The sequence below is a fragment of the Peromyscus californicus genome, unplaced genomic scaffold (genome assembly GCF_007827085.1).
Source record: "Peromyscus californicus insignis strain IS unplaced genomic scaffold, ASM782708v3 Scaffold_8__1_contigs__length_139910024, whole genome shotgun sequence".
NCBI classification, from domain to species: Eukaryota; Metazoa; Chordata; class Mammalia; order Rodentia; family Cricetidae; genus Peromyscus; species Peromyscus californicus.
In genome coordinates, this window is record NW_026294606.1 from 84,142,659 (window position 1) to 84,166,594 (window position 23,936).

At 45.3% G+C, this 23,936-nt stretch overlaps 2 protein-coding genes across 3 annotated transcripts in view; one reads left to right on the forward strand and one right to left on the reverse strand.

Annotated features, from left to right (window-relative positions):
• Positions 1-5,741: 5,741 nt before the first annotated feature.
• LOC128103309 (centromere protein W-like) lies at positions 5,742-22,981 on the forward strand. The gene has a single exon (XM_052727570.1). The coding sequence runs from the start codon at positions 5,818-5,820 to the stop codon at positions 6,064-6,066; it is 249 nt and encodes an 82-aa protein (XP_052583530.1). The 5' UTR covers positions 5,742-5,817; the 3' UTR covers positions 6,067-22,981.
• The window catches only part of Kcnk1 (potassium two pore domain channel subfamily K member 1), a 38,850-nt gene continuing 37,686 nt past the window's right edge, over positions 22,773-23,936 (reverse strand). For both annotated transcript variants that reach the window (XM_052727568.1, XM_052727569.1), the window contains exon 4: positions 22,773-23,933. In XM_052727568.1, coding sequence (XP_052583528.1) covers positions 23,674-23,933 — 260 coding nt within the window. In that variant the 3' untranslated portion in view covers positions 22,773-23,673. The remainder of the gene's footprint in view (positions 23,934-23,936) is intronic.

Below are 23,936 nucleotides of genomic sequence, written 5' to 3' on the forward strand. Positions count from 1 at the left end.
ATTAGATATGTATTAAGTCACCTTAATCAGTAAACTGCTCAAGTGGTAGGAGATGTGTTTCCATTATTTTTTTCCTTTTGATAGATGGAATCAACATCCTGTCTATAGCCTAATCCTCCAAGACTCACAACCCAATAAAATTATAGAGGATGTTAAGTTTCTCATTCAGGCTGTTGGCTGATACAGTAACTGTGCCCCATATGGTATATTTATACCAGTTGCTGCTGCCTAAATGTTACCATCCTTCTGCCACAGCCTTCCCCAAAGGAAGTCTAGGTAGATAGAACTGTTGCCCACAATGGGGTTGACCAGATATCTGCACTGGTAGCCAAGCTGCATACAGAGCCGGGCCTCTGCCACAGCAGCCTGAGACTTGGCCCAGTGGAAGCCCTTGGCTCTTTACCTTCCCTGCCATCTTTCTTTCGCCCAGGCTTTATCTGTGAATCTACAGTCCACACGGGATAAGACCAGCCCATATTCTGATAACATAAACAAGATGGGGGCATGCTCAAGGTTTTCTTAAGGTCACTGGTGCCCCTGGTAATGAAATCTGTTTCTGTGTTTAGAGATGTATCAATTGTGGTCTTTGAATGTTTGTTTGGCTTGTTCCTTTGTTTGTTTATAAAGGTTTTGTGTTTCGATTATGGGCGTATGTACATGCGAGCCCAGGTGCCCACAGAAGCCAGAAGAGGGCGTCAGATCCCCTGGAGCTGGAGCTGCCTGCAGCTGTTAGCTGCCCAGTGGTTGTTTGGGAATAATCTTGGGTTATCTGAAGAGCAGGAAGCCTGTGAACTGCCTAGCTATCTCTCCAGCCCCTTGAGTGATTATAGAAGGCTAATTGGGCCTGCTATTTTGTTGCAGGTTTTCAAGCCAGAGAAATATTTCTTTCACCCCAAGGACACACTTACAGATTTACCTTTTGAAAAGCCTGAAAGTCCTTTCCGTGAATTTAATGTTTGCAGCAGAGTTCAATGGACAACTTTTAAATACTGTAACTTTCAATATTATATTAAAATCTCCATATTTTTGTGACTAGAATCTTCAAGGGCTGGAGACAAGGAGAGATTTCATTTTCCTAAGCTTCCTGGTGATTCTGATGAGCACTCATTTGGGAGCACGGTGCTTTGAAGAGACCTCTTCAGTACTTCCATCCTCCCCATCTCTCAGCTCTTCAAAAATGCTGATCAGTCAAAGTCTGTGTTGTCTAAATGTTCCATGCATTATAACATCTTTCCCTCTGTGGGAGTCCTTCTTAAGCATTTACCATGTTCAAGAATCTTCCGTTTTCAAAACAGTCAAGGGCTGGGGAGATGGCTCAGTTAGTAACGTGCTTGCCACACAAGCACGAGGACCCGAGTTCAAGCCACAGAACCCATCTGAGAAACGCTGAGCATGGCAGTGTGTTTGTAATTCACAAACTATGGTGGAAGAGACAGTTGAATTCCTGGGACTTACTGGCTAGTCACCTTTGGCTATTTGGCAAACTCTGGGTCAGGAGAGACCCTGTCTCAAAAAAAGGTGGGTACCTTCTGAGTGTGACATCTGGCCTCCACAAGCATGCATACATAGTTATACATGTGCATTTTGTATATGTGCGTACACACACACACACACACACACACACACACACACACACACACACCTGGACAAGTTGATCCAGCAAGGCCTATCTGATCACAGGCAGATGGCTTTCCAAGCTCCCTCCTTCCCAGCTCAGCCCTCTACCTCCTAGCTCTGCACTTCTGCACTCTGCCCTGGCTTCTTTGTGGCATTGCCTCCAGCCTTTTCTGTCCTCTTGGGACCCTATTTCCTTGGCCTTTGGGAGTCCATGACCTTTCATGGACACTCAAGAATTATCTCTCAAGAATTATCCTTCTCCTTTTCCCAGCTCACTCTTAGGGTTTTTTTCTTTTTGGTTTTGTTTTTGTTGTTGTTGTTGTTTTAAGTGCCTTTGCTTTTTATTTTTAACATTTTCAAGTACATTTAAAAATAAAGAGAACGGTATAATTGAGACAGGAGTTAGTTCCCTTAGGCTGAGCCCATAGTGGGTTATGGGCTCTTTTCTTAGCACAAGTTACGCCTCTCATGAACGGAAGAGTAACCCTTCCTCTCACTGGTCCGTGTTGGTCCAAGGGAGCATGTATAGGGTATGTGAACTCTTTGCTGGCTTGACCCATGATGTGGTCAAAAACAACCAATTCCAATAAAGATTATACTCCAGTCTCCACCTTGTTCTCTCTATAGGATCCATAAAACCCCACTGAGGTCGGACAAGGAGGTACAATTCCTCCCTGGAAACCCCTCCCACTATCCAGAGTTCTTCCTTACTTTTCTTAATGAATCTAGGTTTGTTCTGCCCACTCAAGAAAGGTTCCATACGTTATACTAAATGAATAGCCATGCGACCCCGTGGGGGGAGATGGTGACCCCATAGACCACCATATTGTTAATCTCTATCTCATTTGTTCCCTCTCCAATGCCTGAATTGTTCTGAAACACCTCCCAGACAACCTTTCACTTGGTATGGGAGTGTTTAGTTTCATAAATGCTTATAAAATACGTGTGGGACTCTTTCAAAGTAAAACATAACACAGTCTCATCTCACATCACCAAATACAACTGCTACAATTCCTTAGAACAGACTGTTTTCACAGTTTCCTCTACGGTAGTTCTCTTTTGCAAGTGGAATTAAAATCTAATAAGGACCAGAGCCTGAGATTCACCATGTGCCCCTCCATCCGTTCAGTTCTTATTATAGTATTTCCACTCTTCCTTGTATTTATCCTGAAGATCCCCAAAACAATCATGAGACCTACAGGCTGGTGAGGGTGTCACTGGGGTCTCATAAGTCTCTTTAAGTCTCCTGGAAGTGATTGGCTCCATCTCTAGAGAGTTGTTCAGATAACAGTGGCATCTGAATTCTGCAGGGGAGTATGTCTGCTCTGCTCTGCCCTTGGTGACGATAACAGACAGACAGCCACTGAATTCAGTGGATGGCTCTTGTCACCTATGATTTTTATAATTATTTTCAATTAAGAAATTTCTTTCAGAATGGGTTTAGTCATATGACTACATAGGAAAAAGTAGGGTAGGTGCTGGAGGGATGGCTTAGGGATGGTTATGAGAGCCTGCTGTTCTTGCAGAGGTCCTCAGTTCAGTTTCCAGTGCCATGCTTAGAGGTTCATAATCACCTGTAGCTCTAGCTCCAGGGGATCTGACATCCCTATCTGACTTCTATAGCTAACTACATTCATGTGCACACACACACACACACACACACACACACACACACACACACACACACACAACTAAAAATAAAATAAAACTTCTTTATAAAAAAGAAAAAAGGATAGTTATTTTTATTCTTTTCTTTTTCCTCAGAATTCAAATAGAACAGTTTTCTACTATTTTCTGAAGATTAAAAATGAGCTTCAAAAATTGTCAATAATTTTAAGAGCTCAGGACTAAGCATGGCCGGCATTTACTAGTCCCCAAGATTGTCTGGATTAATGGACTCATCAATCTGCTCTGGCTTGTGGCTATGTCTCCACATTGGCAGGAGGGTCATTCTGACATAACTCCAGGAGTCTTGGACAGTCTCCTTTACTTAGAATCTGACAAAGTGTTCCAGGACCACAGTTTCCTGCCCCATACTGAGGACCAGGCTGTTCTCCAGAGAACTATGAAAACAGGGAAGGCAGATGAATTTAGATCCAACGCTCCCAGTGCTGAGGACATGAATGTCCTCATCAGCCACATCCATCTTGAATCTATGCCTTCCAGCATTTGCAGAAGTCTCTTTTTGACCGCGTTGCAGTGACCCCTGGGTGAGCCCACCAAACCCATGTGAGTCTCATAAAAACAGCACCGCTGGCACCCACACCTTTGTGACACTGCACACGTATCAGTGTTTTCTAATTGCAAACCTTCCCTCCTTGCCACAAACTGTATCCCACTAGGAAAGAACCACAAAGATAGTATGATTTAAGGTCACTTAGATCCATGAGGCTCTGTGCCAACTAGCTCTACGGTGGCATTGTTTGCTTACTAAGGACTCTTTTAAACTTTTGAGTGGGCGTAGGCATGTGCAAGGTCACGTGTGTGTGAGTTCGCCTGTGCATGGACAAGCCAGAAGACAGCCTTGATTGCCATTCCTTATGTGATTTTCATCTTTTTTTTCCCCCAGCCAGGGTCTCCCACTAGCCTGGAGCTCATCCAACATGCTGGGCCGGCTGGCCAATGAGCTCTAAAGATTCTGCTGCCTTTTCCTCCCCAGTGCTCGGATTGCACGGATACACTGCCGCTCCAAGTTTTTTGTTGTTTTTGTTTTTTTAAACTTGGATCCTGGGGAATTGAACTGAAGCCCTTATACTTGCAAGGCAAGCATTTTACAACCTAGCTATCTCCTCAGCCTGGGATTACTTTTTTAAATTTCAATTCTGTTTTCAGCTTTCTAAATTGAGTTTCTTAATGGAAGACCCTCAATTCTCCTGTTTCGGCATCATGGCCGCATATCACACAACTGGCCTTCTGGGTCTGCTAAACAGGAATCTCTCGGGAGAAGGGCTTGGGATCTGGGTCCTAACATTGGGTTTAGATCAGAACATCCCAATGAGCTGACCATGAAGGGATTACATGAGTTACACAGGCCTTCGGACTTCTAGTGGCTAGCAACAAAGTGAGTCACAGGTCCTGGCTGTCTTCCTGCATGAATAGCCTCATCCACTCATCACAGGTGTCTCACCAACAGGGTCTTATTCATATTGTCATGAGCTGAAAACATTGGGGTGAATTGTCCTAGGCAACTGAGGCGGTTGATCTTGAGTGACAAATTGCTGGGCACCTAGAATTTCCCATGGAACAAACCTCTAGGCATGCCTGTGAGGCAGTTTCTACATTAAGTTGACTGAAGCGGGAAGACTCATCCTAAATGTGGGTGACACCATTCCAGGGACCAACAACTCACAACCGACATCCCTCTTCCTTTGTTTCTTGACTTCAGATGTGATGTGAGCAGCCACCTCATGCTCTCACCATCATGCCTTCTTCCATAATGTTCTGTAACTCCTCAGAATTGTGAGCCGAAACAAACCCTTCCTTTCTTAGGTGGTTTTAGTCAGACATTTGTCACAACAAGCAGAAAAGCAACTGATATAAAACAAGTTGTTCCAGAGTGGAGTTTAGGGACCATCTCCTTCAGTGTTGGTGTCTCTGGTCTGCCCTTGTCTCATGACTCTACTACAGTCCCATCCAGGATAGCTGCATCTGCTCCCGGGCCCCAACACACATGACTGCAGATCCTCTCGATCTCATGACTGACATCCACAATCACGTCCAGAAGTTCAATCGATAGTCATGTCTTGGCCATCGGCTTTGATTTGCTCCGGAGGCTCTGCAAACCAGCACACATTAGTTCCAGAGCTGAGGCCAAGTCTCCCTACTTCCTGCATCAACTCATCATTTACTGCACCCTCTCTAAACCATGTGGATTCTACTAGATCTCTAGATTTAATAGAGAAGTGGCAAGGACTTCATTTCCTTTAGTGCGAATGTCTGTCAGTACTGTCGAATAAGATTTTTACAAGGAAAACACAAAACGGAACGATGATTCTTGTCTGAAATCATTCCTGAGCCTGTTGCTGTCCAGCTAGGAGAAAGAACATTCTAAAGAGACACTTATGTGGCAGGCGGCAGATTCAAACCGAGGGCCCTGGGATCTGGGGAGTCCCTGGGATCCTGAGTTCCTCTGCCGGGGAGCCTTGCAGCAACCGCGGGGTGAGCCCGGGCTGTGGCGAGTGCCGTGGACCCGCCGCGAAGATGGCGGTCTCCACCACCGTCTCAAAGCGGATCACGCGCAAGGTGCCCCGAGCCTTCCTCAGGCGCACCTTCAAGCAGAAGAAGCCGCACCTTCGTTGCGACCTCCTGATTCATTTGAATTGCTTACTCTTTGTTCATCGATTGGCAAAAGAGTCCAGGATAAATGCTTGTGAGAGTAAATCTAGAGTTATCAAAAAGGATCATATACTGGCTGCAGCAAAGGTAATTCTGAAGAAGAGCAGAGGTTAGAAGTCAACACTTGTTTAAGAATTATATGATGTGTTAATTTAAGTGGCAACAGATCATAAGACATTTTGTATATATTAGTTTATATGGTGGATTATTAAAACATTGACTGTATGAACAACGTGTGCATTTTACTTTTTTTCTAAGGAATTATGTTTTATTCATTGTAAATGGCTTCTTAATTTTCTTCTGTGTCTGCTGTTGTGCTTAGTATATCCAAAATAAAATCATACTGTATTAAATAGATTAAAGAGATATACTCCTTAAACTTAAGCTTGTGTCTTTGGATTTAGCCAGAATTATTCAGTGAGTTTAATTTCTGAGAGAAAGCAGTATACATTAAAATCTAGATACATTTTAAGTATGTTAATTTTTGATATATTTACAAAGCATTTCTGTCTAATTTTGTGTTACACTATAGTAACAGTAAATTTTCTCAACTAGAAGATTGTAAGCACTAAACAAAGTTTTTACAAACCTGTTTCCTTCTATAAACCACAAACAAAAAGTTCTAAAACAAGCTGACCTACTTTCTTCAAATCATGGACTTTAGTAGATAAGATATTTCCCCACAGCAGTCATTTAGAAGCTTATTGTTTATTATTCAATATTTACTTGTAAATTTTTATTCTGAGATAATTACAGATTGGATACAAAGTTACAAAGCTAATATAAACATACACTCTACACTAGACACCCAGTTTCTACAGTGGTTACATCTAACATAGTGTAATATAACAGAAGCATTCCTGCTTTTGGTAATTGGTATATATGTAGTTCCATGTTATTTTATCATATGTACAGATTCATGTAATTGCTACAGCCAGTATATAGAACTACTTCAGTACCACAGAGGTCTTCTTGATCCAGTTACCGTGTCCTATACTTGCTGTGGGATGTTCTGTATGACAAATGTGTTACTGATTAGTCAATAAATAAAACACTGATTGGTCATTGGCTAGGCAGGAAGTATAGGCGGGACAAGGAGGAGAATAAAGCTGGGAAGTGGAAGGCTGAGTTAGAGAGACACTGCCAGCTGCCACGATGAGAAACAGCATGTGAAGATGCCGGTAAGCCACGAGCCATGTGGCAAGGTATAGATTAATGGAAATGGATTAATTTAAGTTGTAAGAACAGTTAGCAAGAAGCCTGCCACGGCCAGACAGTTTGTAACCAATATAAGTCTCTATGTTTACTTGGTCGGGTCTGAGCGCCTGTGGGACTGGCAGGTGAGAGAGATTTGCCCTGACCGTGGGCCAGGCAGGAAAACTCTAGCTACACTTGTGCTCTCCTTTAGGCACCAGACTACCTAAAGAGGGCCTCCAAGAAATTGGAATTCCTCAGGAATCTTAATCTGGGAGAAGGAAAAGGCCTGGTGCTAGCTAGAAGTGGGACTGAGATGTCACACAATTCTGACAACTGGCAACCCATGAAACAGACTGGAGTTGAGACAATGATGGGCTGGTGATGGGCAGGACCACACCTTGACCTGGACTGCATGATTCATACTTCTTGCCCTCTATTTAAACATAAAACTTAGGATTGGGCATGGTGGTGCACACCTTTAATTCCAGCACTTGGGAGTCAGAAGCAGGTGTAGATCTCTGCAGTTGAAGCCAGCCTGGTCTACAGAGCAAGTTCCAGGACAGCCAGAGCTACACAGAGAAATCTTGTTTTTGAAGAAAAGAAGAAGAGAAAGAGGAAGAGGAAGAGGAAAAAGAAGAAGAAGGAGGAGGAGGAGGAGGAGGAGGAGGGAAGGGGGGAGGGGGAAGAGAAGGGGAGGAAGAGGAGGAGGAGAAACAAAACAAATAAACATAAACCTCATGTCAGGACCCTGAAGATGGGCTTGGGGGAGGGGGTTCACTGGGTTACTTTATTTGTTTCTCTACTTGGTGTAGCCACAATGCAGAATCTTCTTTCTCTGCTCTTCAGTTCCTTGTCTCTTTAATTGTCCCCTTGGGAACTGATACAGAGTCTAGTGTGTTGGGACTGCGCCTTCCCAGGCTATGACCCTAACCACTCGAGTAACATGCTCTGCCATTAGGTGGTCATGTGACTTTCATTATTCTACTTTGCTGCTTAGAGGCATTTGACTTTCACCAACTTGCTCGGCTAGCCCTGACAATTTGCTTTTTCATCTGAAAATCGAGACCAAGCGATTCACTTCACAGGCCTGTCTGGGAAGATAAGCTTACAAATCACCTAGTAAAAATGCCAGGCAGAGAGAAGGCGCCGGCCAATGACCAGTGCTCTCCCCTGACACCTAAGAAGCAGACCGCTCTCACAAATGAGAGAATGCGGACTCACACAGGCAAGAGAATATCCCCAACTCCACAAGGGAGTGTACCTGCCTTGTGCGGACATGAGAGGATGAAGTAAGATTTATAAAATAGCTAAACTGGGCCAGGCATGTAGAGTAATAGCCTTTTTAAAAAAGGTTGATTTATTTTTATTTCATGTGTATGAATACTTTGCCTGCATGTATGTCTTTGTCACATGCATGCCTTGTGTCGAGGAAGACCAGAAGTGGATGTTAGACTCCCTGGAACCAGAGTTACAGATAGTGTAGGTGCTGGGAACTGAACCTTGGTTGTCTGGAAGAGCAGCCAATGCTCTTAACTGTTGATCCATCTCTATAGCTCCACTTAGAGCCTTTTAAATCAAGCTGTTGGGCTTGGGATGCCACCCAACTAATAGAGTACTTGCCTAGCATATACAAAGCCCTAGATACGATCCCAGCACCACGTAAACCAGACAAGGTGGCTCATGCCTGCAATCCCAGCCCTCAGGAGGTGGAGGATGGAGGGTCAGAAGTTTAGGGTCATTCTCTGCTTCATAGCAGGTGCAAGGCCAGCCCAGGGCTACATAAGACCATATCAGAGAAAAACAAACTAAGATAACCAAATACTAAAGCTGTGTAAGGGCAAGCAATAATTTCTGTCTTTGTATTCGCTGGTATATTTCACATATATGGAATAATGTCTGCTGTCTCATGGAAACACATATTTTTGGTAAAATAAATACTCATTTCCTATCTTCATCTCCAGTATTTCATTTACCATGGCCTAATATTAAGAGAAGTTTGCTTTCCAAACACCTTCCTATCTTATATGTATACTGAGCTTAATTTCATCAAGAAATAAAATTAATTTCATACAAGAACTTTTTCAGGCACACTTAGACATGGCTCCTGTCCAATGTACTGACAGACTCATTCAAAGGCAAATGCAAAAAATCCATCCAGATTAAAACAAGAAATCTCAGGAGGGATGTGACTAAGCCTATACAGGAAGGGGCTGGGAGGAAATTGGGTTTGTTTAGCGTCATTTAAAATGACATCTTTGCATGGACAACAGAAGGATCTAGAAATAAATGTCATGTTGGGACATAGCAGGTGGGGAGGCAGAAAGGAGGAAGGACAAGAAAATTGGACACAGTGGGGACAGAGCTGCAGCTGCCACAAAGCAGATACTGTGGCGCAGGCTGGCACAGGGACAGAGCTAGGCTGTCAGAACACTAGCTAATGGCGGGCAGAACAAATGGGCATCAAGTTGGTGCCAGTGATGGCAGGGAGTGAAGAAGAAGGTGAATGGAAGCTGAGGGGCAGTTTACAAAGTGTGTGTGTGTGTGTGTGAGAGAGAGAGAGAGAGAAAGAGAGAGAGAGAGAGAGAGAGAGAGAGAGAGAGAGAGAGAGAGAGAGAGATAGGTACACATGGAGACCAGAAATCAATATCAGGTGTCTTTTTCTGTCACTCTCCACTTAATTCTTAATTTTTTGAGACAGGATTTCTCACTGATTCTGCTAGGTAGGTGGACCAGAGAGCCTCTGAGATTCTCCAGTCTCTATCTCCCTAACATTCAGAATACAGGTTCATGACACTTCATCTTACTTAAAAATGCAAACAAGCAAAAATACTTTGTATGTTTTGGGAATTCAAACTCAGGTCCATAGACTTGCATGGAAAGTAGGAATTTAACTTTAGATAGGTGAGCACGCTCTCAGCCCTGTTCACACAACCATGCACACTCATCTGCAATGGCATATCTTGCTGTGTGCTCAGTGGTGCAGGGCATGGCACCTGGGCCTTCATCACTATGAAGCACTGTTGTGGAATACTTGTTTATACTGTGTGAAGATGCGTCACTGAGGTTGGTTTAATAAAGAGCTGAATGGCCAATAGCCAGGCAGGAAAGATAGGCGGGATTTCCAGGGAGAGAGAAGAACTGGAGATGAATCTAGGTGCGTGGATTATGAGAGAGACACCCATGAGACCCTGAAGAAGTAGGACATATGGTACAGAGCAGAGGTAACCGAGCTATGTGGCAGCATGTAGATGAATAGAAGCAAGTTAATTTGAGTTATTAGACCTAACTGGGGACAAGCCTAGGCTAAAGACCAAACTTTCATAATTAGTAGTAAGTCTTCAAGTCATTATCTGTAGGCTGGTGGCCCTAAGACAGCCTGACAAGAAAGCTTGCTACAATGCACATGAACAATTTACAGAGTATGCTCTTCTTACTTCATCAGCATGCTAATTCCCCTAGATACCTTAGAGGAACAAAGAAGTCCTAGGTTATGACACCGGTGAGATGCCCAACTCCAGGCAGCCTCTAAGGACCCTAGGCCCCTCAGGAAGGATGCATAGTGTCAGTAACAGGACCCACTGAGGAAAAGATCTGTTGTGTAGATGAATGAAGAGGGGTGTGTCAAGTCTAGAGAGAAGAGCAAGGAAAGACCACTGTCATGAGCTCAGCACGGGACAGTACATGATTGGTGAGAACCTTCAGCCAGTCAAAAGTTAAAAGAAAATGAAGCATGTGTATAACTGTCTAAACTAAGGCCTGCCTGGTGGAAGAGCCTCTCTTAGCTCCATTAGCTACATTTGTATATTCATTTAGGAAGGAAACTTGCAGTGTCTGGATCAAAGAGTAGACCACTGGTCACAGCACTTGGTTCAGCTGCTCCGGGTTCCCATTTCGTGTGCACCTGTAAGATACTGTGGTGGTTCATACGGACTGTCACCCAGACAGGATCTAGTCTCACCTAACAGACAAGCCTCTGAGCATGCCTGTGAGGGAGTTAATTGAGGTAGGAAAACCTACCCTAATTGTGGGTGGCATTATGCCATGGGCTAGGGTCCTGAGCTGAATAAAAAGGAGAAAGTGAGCTGAGCACCAGTGTTCATCTCTGCTTCCTGATTGCAGATGCACTGTGCTTCTGTCACCATGCCTTCGGGACCATGCACTTGAGCCAAACAAACCCTTCCTTGAGTGGCTTTTGATAGGTATTTTATCATAGCACTGATACAAGGAACTAACACAGGGGCTCACCCAGGGGAGGAGCTCACACTTGAGACCCTAAGTTTATGCAGGCAACTATCACCTTCAGTCCCCCACCCTTTCCTGTATGGAACAGAGGGAAGCAAGGGTGAGAGAGATGAACAGTAGGTCTCTATCTTCCAGGATCCTGGCCATTAAGTCTTGCTTTAGTCCAGGATGCCGGGATCCCCCACTAAGGTGATTGAGCAGGAATGTTAAGACATAAATGGAAAGGGATTTCCTAGCAAGAAAGGGCTGGCATGTTTGAATAGTTGACGTTATATTGATTTTTCTGTGCTCACACCTTTCTTGAAATAGCTCAGTTCCTGTTGTGTGTGTACCACCTCGACTCTCCCACACTTGATTTTCTTTGCCATCCTCTGCTTGTTCTTACAAGGGGCCCGAGTCTCTGCAAAGGCCCTTCCTGGAATTCCAAGGGCCTAGGGGGTGCCAAAGAAATCATTCCATTTTTCTATCTCCCAAATCCTTGTCTGATGTATGCTCTGCTAATTTTAACAGACAATGCCCTTCCTGAGTGTGGAGATAGGTGGTGTCTTTCCATTCTGAGGAAGAATAAACTAAAATCCTGAAGAGGTAAATAGATCCACCCAGAACCAGATTTAGAACTGTTGAAAGGAACATGTGTAGACTTTGGTTCAGCTATGCATAGAAGCATGGGTCTCCCTCTTAGGACTACCCTCCAACAGGGATGCAAGACCAGGAAGAAAATCTGAGACGTGAGGGTTCAGCAGCAGCAGCAGCAGCAGCAGCAGCAGCAGCAGCAGCAGCAGCAGGATAAAGTAATTGGGAGTAATATTCCCCATGGTTTCTTTTCATACTGTCATTTTAGGGACACAGTGCTGAGGAATGGTGTGAAAATTTAATGGAGCAACTGGGACTATTATCAAAGAATCAGTAGGCAGTGTGGATTATGCACAACTCCAGCATTCCTGAATGTGATTTCATCTTGATGGGTCGGAAGGCACTCATGGCTGGAGAGATGGCTCAGTGGTAAAGCACCAGTTGTATAAGCAGGAGAACCTGAGTCTGGATCCTCAGCACTCATGTCAAAGCTGGGTGTGGGAGTACACATCTATAACATCAGCACTGGGAGGTGGCCACAGGAAGAGCCACAGAATTTGCTGGCAACAAGCCTAGGTGAAAGACCCTGTCTCCAAAAGTACAGTGGAAAGCAATTGAGGAAGACACCCGAAGTCAACCTCTGGGCTCCGTTTGCACATGCATTAAGTGTGTGCCTGTATTCATATGTGTATATACCACATGCACATACCCATACACCACATAACCACACACATTCACACACACATACTACAATATACACATACACATACATCATATGCCACATACTTTCACACACATGCATATGTCACACATATACACACACACCAATATACACATACACACATACATCACATGCACATATACTCACACACACATGCATATATCACACACAGAGAGAGACCATACACACACAGACCACACATACCATTAATATACATACACATATATGTGTGTGTGCCTCCTCTCATGCCTCCTGCAAGTCCCAACAGAACACTGTTGTTGTGAACACTATTATTATTGTACAGCAAGAGCCAGGGAAAACAAATTCCCATTTTGTAGCTGGTTTGTTATCACCTGGACAGATGAGGTCATGAACTGCAACATTTAAATACTGACAAGACACAAGAAAACATTGTTTTAAATTTCTATAGGGAAAAGAAATATTTCTAATGGTAGCTGATTTTAAAATGATCTTCACTCTGACCAGGTTTCCTCTTACAAAAATGAAGCCTCGGTCCTTCTATAGGCTGCTGTGGGATGTTCTGTATATTGTGAATGTGTTGCTCTGATTGGCTGATAAATAAAAAGCTGATTGGCCAGTAGCCAGGCAGGATAAACAGACAAAGAGAATTCTGGGAAGAGGAAGGCTGAGTCAGGGAGCAGCATGTAACAGTACACAGGTAAAGCCACAGAACACATGGCAACATATAGATTAACAGAAATGGGCTGAGTTTAAATGTAAGAGGTAGTCAGTGGTAGGCCTGAGCTAATGGCTGAGCAGTTTTAATTAATATAAGCTTCTGAGTGATTATTTTATAAACAGCTGTGGGGTCTGCGGGGCTGGGCAGGACCAGAGAAAACTTCAGCTACAATAGGCCACAGAGGTAACTACTGACATTTGTGTTCACAGCAATACCATCAGTAGGGGACATGGTCTCAAGGGTGCCTGAAGTAGACAGATAATTCTGGAAATCGGTACATCTATGTACACTTATAAGAGGATGTATGCTTGAGTGTGGCATGCTTGTGTTGGTGTGTGTGTGTGTGTGTGTGTGTGTGTGTGTGTGTGTGTGCATCTGGAGGTCAGAGGACACCTTCAAGTGTCGTTCCTTAGGCACCAACCACCTTTTTCCTTTGAAACAGGGTCTCTCACTGGCCAGGACTTTGCCAAGCAGGCTAGGCCAGCAAGCTCAGCCCCACCTGGCCAAGCAAGCTAGGCCAGCAAGCTCAGCCCCACCTGGCTAAGCTTGTGCCAGCATACCTTTCTTTAACATAGACTGGGGCTTGAACTCAGGTCCTCATGACTGTGGCAAATACTTTTTCAACTGAGCTATCTCCCTAGCTCAGGAATGAATACATTTGACAAATAACATGGGCCAGTTAAATAGGGTAGGATAAAAGCAAAAAGTGTCATATAGGCTGTTGTGAGAAACTACCCAGAGCTGCAGTTGGGGCTGTAATTAGTCAAGGTCCTACCAAATTAGGCTCTGCAACCAAGACTAACCACCTGGGAATACTTTAGAATGACACAGAATGACATCGAGGTGTCAGGTTTGTAAGACTGTAATGTGAGACTCCAGCGGCTGCTCAGGCCATAATACCTTGCAGGAGTCCTTCTCTTCTCACAGATACCCAGGTGCTGACTGAGACAGTGTCGGTGAGTCCCCAGCTAACAGACTTCAAGTTCCAGGGTTTCTCACCTGCAGAGGAAGTTTAAATCTAAGGAACTATTAGTGGCTGTACATCCTGGTCCATACCCACTTCCCAGACTCCTGCCTGGCTTGCGCTGTGGACCTTCTCCTCATCCTCAGAAAGTATAAACCCCACTTCTGCCACAAGAGCCTAGGTTTCCCCTCTTCAGAGGCCCAGCCATGCTGTCTGACTCTGGTTGTGGCCTGAACTTTCTTCAGAGCCCCGATATTGCTGCTGTCTATCTGTCTGTCCATGTCATTAATAACTCTTCTAATAAACTCCACACCCTCAAGAAACCACCCCAGTGTCAGCCTTCTGTGACTGATCAAGTACATAATGTGACAGCCATTGTTTTAAATAATCCTTCCACCCACAAGGCATCTGGACACTGAGGACACAAAGGTAGAGAGTACCTTGCCTGAGCTGCACACTCAGAACGTGCCGTGGATGACAGAGCCACAGGTGTCCCCTCTGCTGGCTCCTAGACTTGGTCTTTAGCTGCTCTCCTCAAATGTCCTTACGCTTAATCTTCAGGGACCAGCTTCCCCACAAAACCTTGCTTCCAGCCTTCCTTCGAGTTCATGCTCCTCGGGCTGACTCCCACAATGTCACCAGCACCTCGACCTTGCATTGCTAACTGGTGTGTGAGTAATTTCCATTTACAGGTGTTCCCTCGTGAGCCTGCTCCACCCTTTACTTCCACAGCCGGAGGCATCGTCTGGTCCCATGGGGAATGCCTGGGACTGGCGTTAATAGCAGCTGCCAATGCTGTGAACATGTTCCCTGAGCACTGGCGGCAGACGGTCATGTCACCCTCCCTCGCTGGAGCTCCCTCTCCTGTGATACCGAGTCCTGACACCCACAGGAGACATGAGTGGGGCCTCCTGACAGGGACACTTTTTAGTCTCTGCCTTCTCAAGCTTCCATGCCTGACCTAAGATGGGGACACGGAACAATAAACAAAGAGACTGGGATGCTCAGCCTCCAACTTAGTGTGTTTATCACTTTTGTCGTTATTGTGACCTGATATGGGTCAAAAGCAACTTAAGAAAAGGTTTATTTTGACTCAAGCTTTCAAAGGATCCAGTCCATCATGGCAGGAAGGGTGTGGCAGTTATGTGCCTGGTGGTAGGACCATGGGATGGGGGAGGGGCTTGTTGTCATGGCAGCAGGCAGGAGGAACAGAATAACTTTCTCTGTTGACCTGTTTCCACCAACTCCACCCTCAACCCCATTATAAAGGACTCACAGCTGTAAAAGTACCACAAGTGGGGAACTGAGTATTAAAAACATTCAAACCCCAGCATGTAACAAATGTGTAACATGAATTGCTAAATGGTCTTTTTATAAAAAGCACGGAGCCAGATATTGGGGTAAATGCTGAAAGATTAGAGAGACAAAGGAACAAGCCACAGGCACCTCCTACCTCTAGGACTCCTAAGCCTGAAAAAGCCTCTAGTTCCTGTCTCTTCACACCTTATATACCTTTCTCCACCCACCATATTACTTACTTCCTATTGCTGGGATTGAAGGTGTGTGTCTTCCCACATACTGGGATTAAAGGTGTGAGATCTCAAGTGCTGGGATTAAAGGTATGTGCCATCACTGCCTGGCTGTTTCTCTCCTAGACTGAGTCAAACTTATATAATCCCGGGTAGCTTTGAACTCACAGAGATCCAGACGGATCTCTGCCTCCTGAGTGCTAGGATTAAAGGTGTGTGTGCCAACACTGCCTGGCCTCTATGTCTAATCTAGTGGTTTGTTCTGTCCTCTGATCTTCAGGCAACATTTATTAGGGTACACAACATATCATCACACAAATGACATAAAATTACTTTGAACTTTTCACACCTGAGATCGCATCTGTTTGCCTGTAATGTTACCAATTCCAGGGCTGTGCTGTAATATTGATTCTGTCATTGCTGGAATAAAATGGCCCAAGCCTGGTTCAGGTGCACGTAGGAGATGGAATTGGGTCTTTTCCTTTCTGTGCACACTGTGTCCTTCTCTGTGTGTGCTCTTTATTTTCTGCTCCCAAATAGGACGCCTTTCTCCTCAACTTGTATGTGAAACTCAGGAGGTGAGTTTGGCTCTGTGTGGAATACCAGCACAAATTCTTGTGCATTATGGACCATGGGGGATAAGCACATGGGACCCGCCCTTTCCATGGTATGGGCAACAGCTCCCGACACTGGCCAGTGCCTGCAGATCTCTCAGATTTCTCAGCTTTCTGCATCAGGAGTGACAACAATGTGAGATTTGTCTTTAAGGGCAGGTCACTTGGAAGGAAGAAAACTTAGGTGTCTCCATCTCCTACTATCCCTGCATATTTTCCTCAGAGAACTTCAGAGCGTTCTGTCTGCCCGGGGCTCCCACAGAACAGCTGCTAAAGTCATCCTTCTCCTGTCCACCCCGACCACTGTCCCCCCCACCCCGACACACACAAAAACTCACGCAAGAGGTCCCCACGGCATCCATACCTGACCCTGCCACTGAGCTCTGCTTCACCCACCCCTGACCAGCCTGGTCCTAGTCACCAAACACACAGGATCAAAAGCTGTGGAAAATGGGGGACCAGCAAAGCAGGTGGGCTGCCAGTCACAGCAGGGACCCCCAAACCACAGAGGCCTTTCACAACTGGTCACTGCAGAGTGGGTGGGAACAAGCTCAGATCCAGCACTTAGGGTCACAATGTCCCCATCTGCAATACAACAGACCTGGTACCAAGTTGGTAAGGAGCCCACAGAGGAGAGCTTTTGTTGTGCAACTTGAGTCAGAGGCAAGGGCTCTGCTCCAAACCAATGGCCAGGGTTGAGTGACAGCCCCTGAGCGGGGGACAGAGTAAGGCAAACACTCACAACCAGCAGGCTAGACTCTCCAGGTTCTCCAGCTCTTCTAGGAAGCCTTAGATAAACAATGGCTGGTGAGCTCAGGTTTCCAGCCACAACTTAGACATGGAGATGAAATCATGAGTTTATACACAGGAAACTGGCTTGTACTCACACTACCATAGTATAGATGCACATATAATTTATAGCTAACGGAAGTAAAATTGTGGGAAACTGCCCCAATCTCAGCTGATTTCTTCACCTAGGGCTAGATATTTTATTTATTCACACAAGTTAAGTGATAACGTCTCAATGACATTTCAAGGTCTGTGTACCTTGAAAAAACATGATGCTCAACCCAAGGGAACAGTTTAGAAGGTGACAAGGACCATACAGAAAGCAAGCTTTCCTACCCGTTAGTCACTCAACAGCATCCTGAAGATATGAAATGGGAAATTCCAGAAAGGAACAATTGGTAAGCTGTAAATGGCTTTAACTGTGATGTGCTGCCTGATTATTGTGCCGCCGGGTATTGCTGAATCTCTTGTTGGGCCTCGTTTAGAAATCGGACTTTTTCATCACCGTGAAAGGTGGAAAGCACAGGGCAGGCAGAATTCTGTACCGTGTGGGGTGGGGTACCCACTCAGGTCTCAGAACATACCCACCATGGATATGGCACCTAGCAAGCACTTGCCATCTTGAAGACTTACTTTTAATTGTGAGTCGGTGTGAGTGTATGGCATGTGTGCTGGCAGGTCTAGAAGTGTGTCAGACCCCCTGGAGCTGGAATTGCAGGTGGTTGTGAACCTCCTGAAGCAAGAGCCGGGAACTGAACTTGGCTCCTTGGGAAGAGCAGAGAGAACTAACTCTTAACCTCTAAGTCGTTTCTCCAGTCTCATGTTAGTTATCGCATCTGTTTAAACAGAGCGCAGCATGGAAATCATGTCACTGAGATAACATGAAGAGTATCTAGTCCTCAGGCCAGCCTGTTTTCTCTGTAGTTGTCCTCGGTGTGTGAGGGGGGTGGGGATGGGGGTAGGGGTGGGGTCCCTTTGCGGTTTCTGTTGGGATATCAGCTACACTGACTGCTGTTCTGTAAATTCTTTTTAAAATCATGAATTACTTCTTTTATCTTATGTATGCTTGAGTGTGTGTGTGCACGTGCGTGTACCGGGTGTGTGTGTGTGTGTGTGTGTGTGTGTGTGTGTGTGTGTGTGTGTGTGTGCGCAGAGGCCAGAATAAGTGATGAATCTCCTGGAACTGAGGTTACAGGTGGTTGTGATATGCCCTGTGGGCGCTGGGAACCAAACCTGGATCCTCTCAAGGGCAGTACGTGCTCTTAACCACTGACCCTTCACTCCAGGCCTGTTCTGCGTGTTCTTGAGCCAGCAGATAATGTGGATCCATAAACCACTCAGCTGACCAAGAACAGTCTACCAATGGAGGAAATCCAGTCTGGCCACTGGTCAGAATTCCTACGGATATAACGTCGTCAGCTTGAGAGAGTCCTGCTCTTGGGCTTACTGTGGATACAACATGGCGCTGTTGTCTGAACCGGAAATGTCACCACAGGGGGTTGTGGTTGAGCACTTCTCCCCTGCTGGTGGTGCTGTTCCGGAAGAACCTCCAGGGAGTGGAGCTTCACTGAAGAGTGGGTCACTAGTGCTTTGGGGTTCTATAGCCCAGCCCCACTTCTTGTCTTCTCTGCTTACTGATCTGTTAAGATGTGAGGAGACCTGCTCGCACATTTCTGTCACCATGATCTCTGACACTACTTCTTCACCATGATGGTTTGTGTGTCCCCCTCAAACCACAAACCAGAACGCTTGCTTCTCAGATATTGTATTACAGCAAGAGAAGAGTAACTGGTAAGCGGGAGAGTAACTGGGAGAGAGATGGTCATGTCTCTGGAGAATGGGACAGTTTCCCCTTCTTGGTGTAAAATGAGTAGCCACTGTATTCCTGGGGCATGTGGCTCAGATGCCCAGGGCATGGTGTTGGTATTGTAGGCTCTTCTATGGAACCAAGACATGCCACAGTACGGTGAAGTGGCCTGAGTGGTCTCAACAGTTACTATTGCACCTTGACACTCTGAATTCTTTTTTTTTTTTTTTTAACTTATGCACCTAAAACTATTGCATGGCAAATTTTACTAACACAGAACCTGAGGACTGTGGTGTAGCATCTTTCCTTTGTTTTCTGTGAGTTGGGAAATCAGAAAATGATTTTGTTAGAAGTGAGGGTGAAGTGAGGTTTTCTGGCCAAGGTTTTATTTGAAGAGATTCTATTTATTTCTGGGCCCCTTTCATTTTAGAAAGCTGAGGTTGCAGGCCCAGAAGGACAGTGTAACAGTTAAACATACCCTTTGCAAAGGGCCTGAGTTTAGTTCCCCGAGCCCACTTTGGGTGGCTCACAAACTGCCTGTAACTCCAGCTCCAGGGGATCAGATGCTCTCTTCTGGCCTCTGTGAGCCCCTACACACACACACACACACACACACACACACACACACACACACACACACACACACATACACACACACACACACACACAATCTAAAAAGAAAAAAATGAAAGCAGAAACTGCCTGCCATTGTGTAGTAAATGAAATGGTAGGAGGCTGTCTTTAGCAAACAATTTCATATCTTGCCTCACACAAAAATTTGGAAGTAATGAATTTCCACCAAGCTGACTTAGAAACACAGCTCTGTGGTTGAGCCTAGGGTGTGAAAGAACCTGGGTTCAGATTCCAATAGCACAAAAAAGGGAAAAAATGTTCCATAAAGTAAATCCTTTGAACAGAAGCAAAGATTCCCAGAGCCAAATATTAGGTGGAGCTCAGGGAATCCTGGGGAAGAGGGGGAGGAAGGATTTTAGGAGCCAGTGGGATCACAGGTACCACAGAAAAACCTATAGAACCAACTAACCTGGGCTCATAGGGCTCATAAGGACTGAACTGACAACCAGGGAGCCTGCATGGGACTGACCTAGGCCCTCTGCATATATGTCATAATTGTGTAACTTGGTCTTCTTGTGGGACTCGTTAACTGTGGGAGCAGGGGCTGTCTCTGACTCTGCTGCCTGCTTGGGGGACCCTTTTCTCCAGCTGGATTGCCTCATCCAGCCTTAATAGGAAAGGAGGTGCCTAGTCTCACTGCAACTTGATACACCATGGCTGACTGATAACCGTAGGAGGCTTGCCCTTTTCTGAAGATAAACAGAGGAGGAAGAATGTATGGGATGGGGGTGGGCAGGGGACTGGGAGGAGAGGAGGGAGGGGAAATGTTGGTTGGGATGCAAAAACAAAAAAATAAATAAACAACAAAAACTGTAAATCCTTTGGAAAATTATAAATTATTGTAGGAAAAACAAAATGTACTAAATGGGAAGGTTTACAATGTCACTGGGCATGTGCAAACAAAGGTTGAGGAATACTGTGTCATTTTAATTTCAGCTACATGTTCTTAAGAAACTTTTACCTTAAACACAACAGCCCAAAGGGAACACCTTCTTGAATTAAGGATGTGTTTATCCCTTCTGTTCTCAGCTCCTCAGCACAGAACTCCTAGAACAAGGAATCCCAGGGAATGTACCCGTGGCAGGCCCAGGATTCTAAGACACAGCTGTTCCTGTTCCCACCCCTCAGGGTGCACTTATACTGGTGACAGTGACATATATTTTTTGAGACAAATATCAGCAGTTAATACCAAGAAGGCAGTGGACTCCTGATAGCTTTAAAAGGCTGAAGGAGTTTTGCATTGACTATCCCAGTTCCTCTGTGGGTGACATCACTCTGTATGCTGTGAATGTGTTGCTCTGATTGGTTGATAAATAAAATGCTGATTGGCCGGCCAGTAGCCAGGCAGGAAGTATAGGTGGGATAAGCAGACAAGGAGAATTCTGAAAAGAGGAAGGCTGAGTCAGGAGTCATCAGCCAGACACAGAGGAAGCAAGATATGAAGGCAGAACTGAGAAAAGGTACCAAGCCACGTGACTAAACATAAATAAGAACTATGTGTTAAGTGTAAGAGCTAGTCAGCAATAAGCTTGAGCTAATGGCCGTACAGTTTGTAAATAATATAAGCCTCTGTGTGTTTACTTGAGTCTGAGCAGCTGAAGGACTGGTGGGTGAGAAAGATTTGTCCTGACCACAGGCCAGGCAGGACACAGGAAAACTTCAGCTACATTCCTTTTCATTCTTCTAACTTCGAAACATCGCCTTTCTAATCGCCTGAAAGGTCCATTGGGTCCATGTCCGAAGGCATATGATTTATCCGTATAAACATACCTGCTTTTCAGAAAACGGTGACTGTAGCTTAGAAATCCTATCTTCTTGTCTTCCCAAAGTTGAACAGAATTTGTCTGGTCAGAAAAGCCCCTGTTTTTCTCCTCTTGGCTTCTGCTCAAATGCTTTCAGATTTATTGTAAGATCTGATTGCTGCAGAGAGACATCCCAGTGTTAGAGTTTGAATGTGCCGTGTCCCCCAAGGGTTAGTGTGCTGGAAGCCTTTTCCCTATGTGCTGCTATTCAGTGATGGGACCTTTAAGAGGCAGAGCCTAGTGAGAGGTGGTTACGTCCTGGGGACACCGCTCTAAGGAGTGGCCAACGCTGTTGTTCTGGTGTTTGTTCTCAAGAGGGCAGGTCTCTCCCTCACTCATGATTGCCTCTGCATCGACTGAGCCAGATCCTCAGTCTATGTGGCGACTTAGTACTGGCACCCTCTGTGTGGTTTCTTGTGGCCTATGCTTTGGACTCCCACCCACATCAAAGTTGAGAAGCTGTGGGAATCAGTACTTTCCTCCCTACGGTATTAAACGAAAAGACACTCAACCCATGACCCACTGTCCCCGTGACTTACACCCTGACACCTCTCAGGACTCTGGCTACACCACACCACACAGTAAACTCTCTGTGCCCTTTGCAAGTTTAGCCAAGCCCATGACACCTGCTGTCTCCTGTGAGAAGTCACTGCTCTGCCCTTACTCCTGTCTGTCTCTTGAGAGTAGCCCACCCTCTGAGAAGCCAGGCCAGCATGGAAAATACCTGCTCCTGAGCAGCTGGGGCCCAGTTTCAGAAACACTGGGAAGGTCATGCTGACACTAGAGGTCACCAGAGATGACCCAGTGCAGTGGCTTTTGTGTGTGTGACACCAACCCCCCTCTCTCCACACAAAAGAGCTTTTTTGCTTTGAGCTAAGATGCAACTTTACGCCATGAGCCATGAGGAAGGGCTTTGTTCTGAGTCAGGGACACACTGTTGGAAGGATAAGGCAGGAGTGGGCAGCATGGAGCTTAGGTGGTAGGGAGAAAGCTGCCTAATGTGAGGAGACCACACCCCACAGTCACAGAGTGTGTCCAGGTCAGCATCAGGTGAGGGGAATTACCTCTGGGTATGACCCATGGCAACAAGATAGAGGCCTCGGTGAACATCCGTCATCACACAGGGTCTTCCTGATTTTTCTTTTAATAGCCCTTCCTGATATCCCAGACACACCAATGCATTGTTACTATACAGTATCTCTAAAGCAGTGCCTATATAGACAACGGACATAGAGGAAAACTCCGGACATAGATTGCAACCTGCCATGATTTTATTGATTTCAGCTTCTAGATGTAGACTTCTCTGATTAACCTGACCTAATCTGTTGGTTGGGGGCATTTCACCGTGTTCTGGGCTTCCTTGTGAGGTGGGCAGAAGAGTGGTGTACTTTCCAGACCAATACTTCACTCTCTCACAAATTCTCTCCCTCACTGGTCATCTGGTCCCACACCATGGTAAGAAGGTAGAAACATATATGGTAACAGTATAGCAAACTGATTTTCTCTTGGGTTTCTATGCCTCCTAGCTTGTTGTGGCAATTCTGAGTCCTTTAGTATAAAGAGAAATCAAAAAGAAAAAAATATTCCTTATCTTGGCTTAAGAAGTACAGGGAGATCTGGCAGCCTACAGGTATGTACAGGATATAAACATATTTATATGTTCTATGTACACAGTGGATGGTAACCTATTCATTATAAATAGAGTTAATTTAGACGCTACAAAAATAATCATTTCGGATAGGTACATGCAAGCCAGGACACTTAAACCTATTTATAAAATACATCTCTATAGATTTTTTTGTTTGTTTTTAAATATAAATGTTGCTATTTAGCTGTCGGCAAAATGATTGGAATGCAAACCCAGAGTCCCCAGTTACATATAAAATCTGCCTCCATCCACTGCAGCACACTGCTTTAAGTATTCATCCCTGGCATGTGCTGTCCAGGTGACTGTGTCTCCTATGAATTACAGGTACACATCTCATTTGCCCAGGGATTAGACACCCACCCCGGGAGCCCAAAGTTCCATGTTTTTAAAATATTGTTAACAGTAGATATTTCTTAAAATAACATCATCTTGGCTTTGACTTTCTTGTAAAAATGGACACAGTCAAGGCTCTGCCTCATGTCCGGGGTCTGGTAGCCCACGCTCAGTGGTTCGCAGAGCCGTCCTCGTAGGGTGGTGACTGGGAGGCCACAAACGGCTCGTTTTGCTTCTGATCCTCCTTCAGGCCGGCTGCCTGCTCAGTGATGGAAGAGAAGGAGAGCTGGTCGTGTTCCATGATGTGAATTTGATCTTCGTCCTTGTCTTTCTTCACGTAGAACATTTTCCTGAACTTCTTCAGCTCATGGAGTTCACAGAAGGTCTCCAGGACGACCAACATGGCGATGAGTCCGAGGAGAAGGTAGCCTG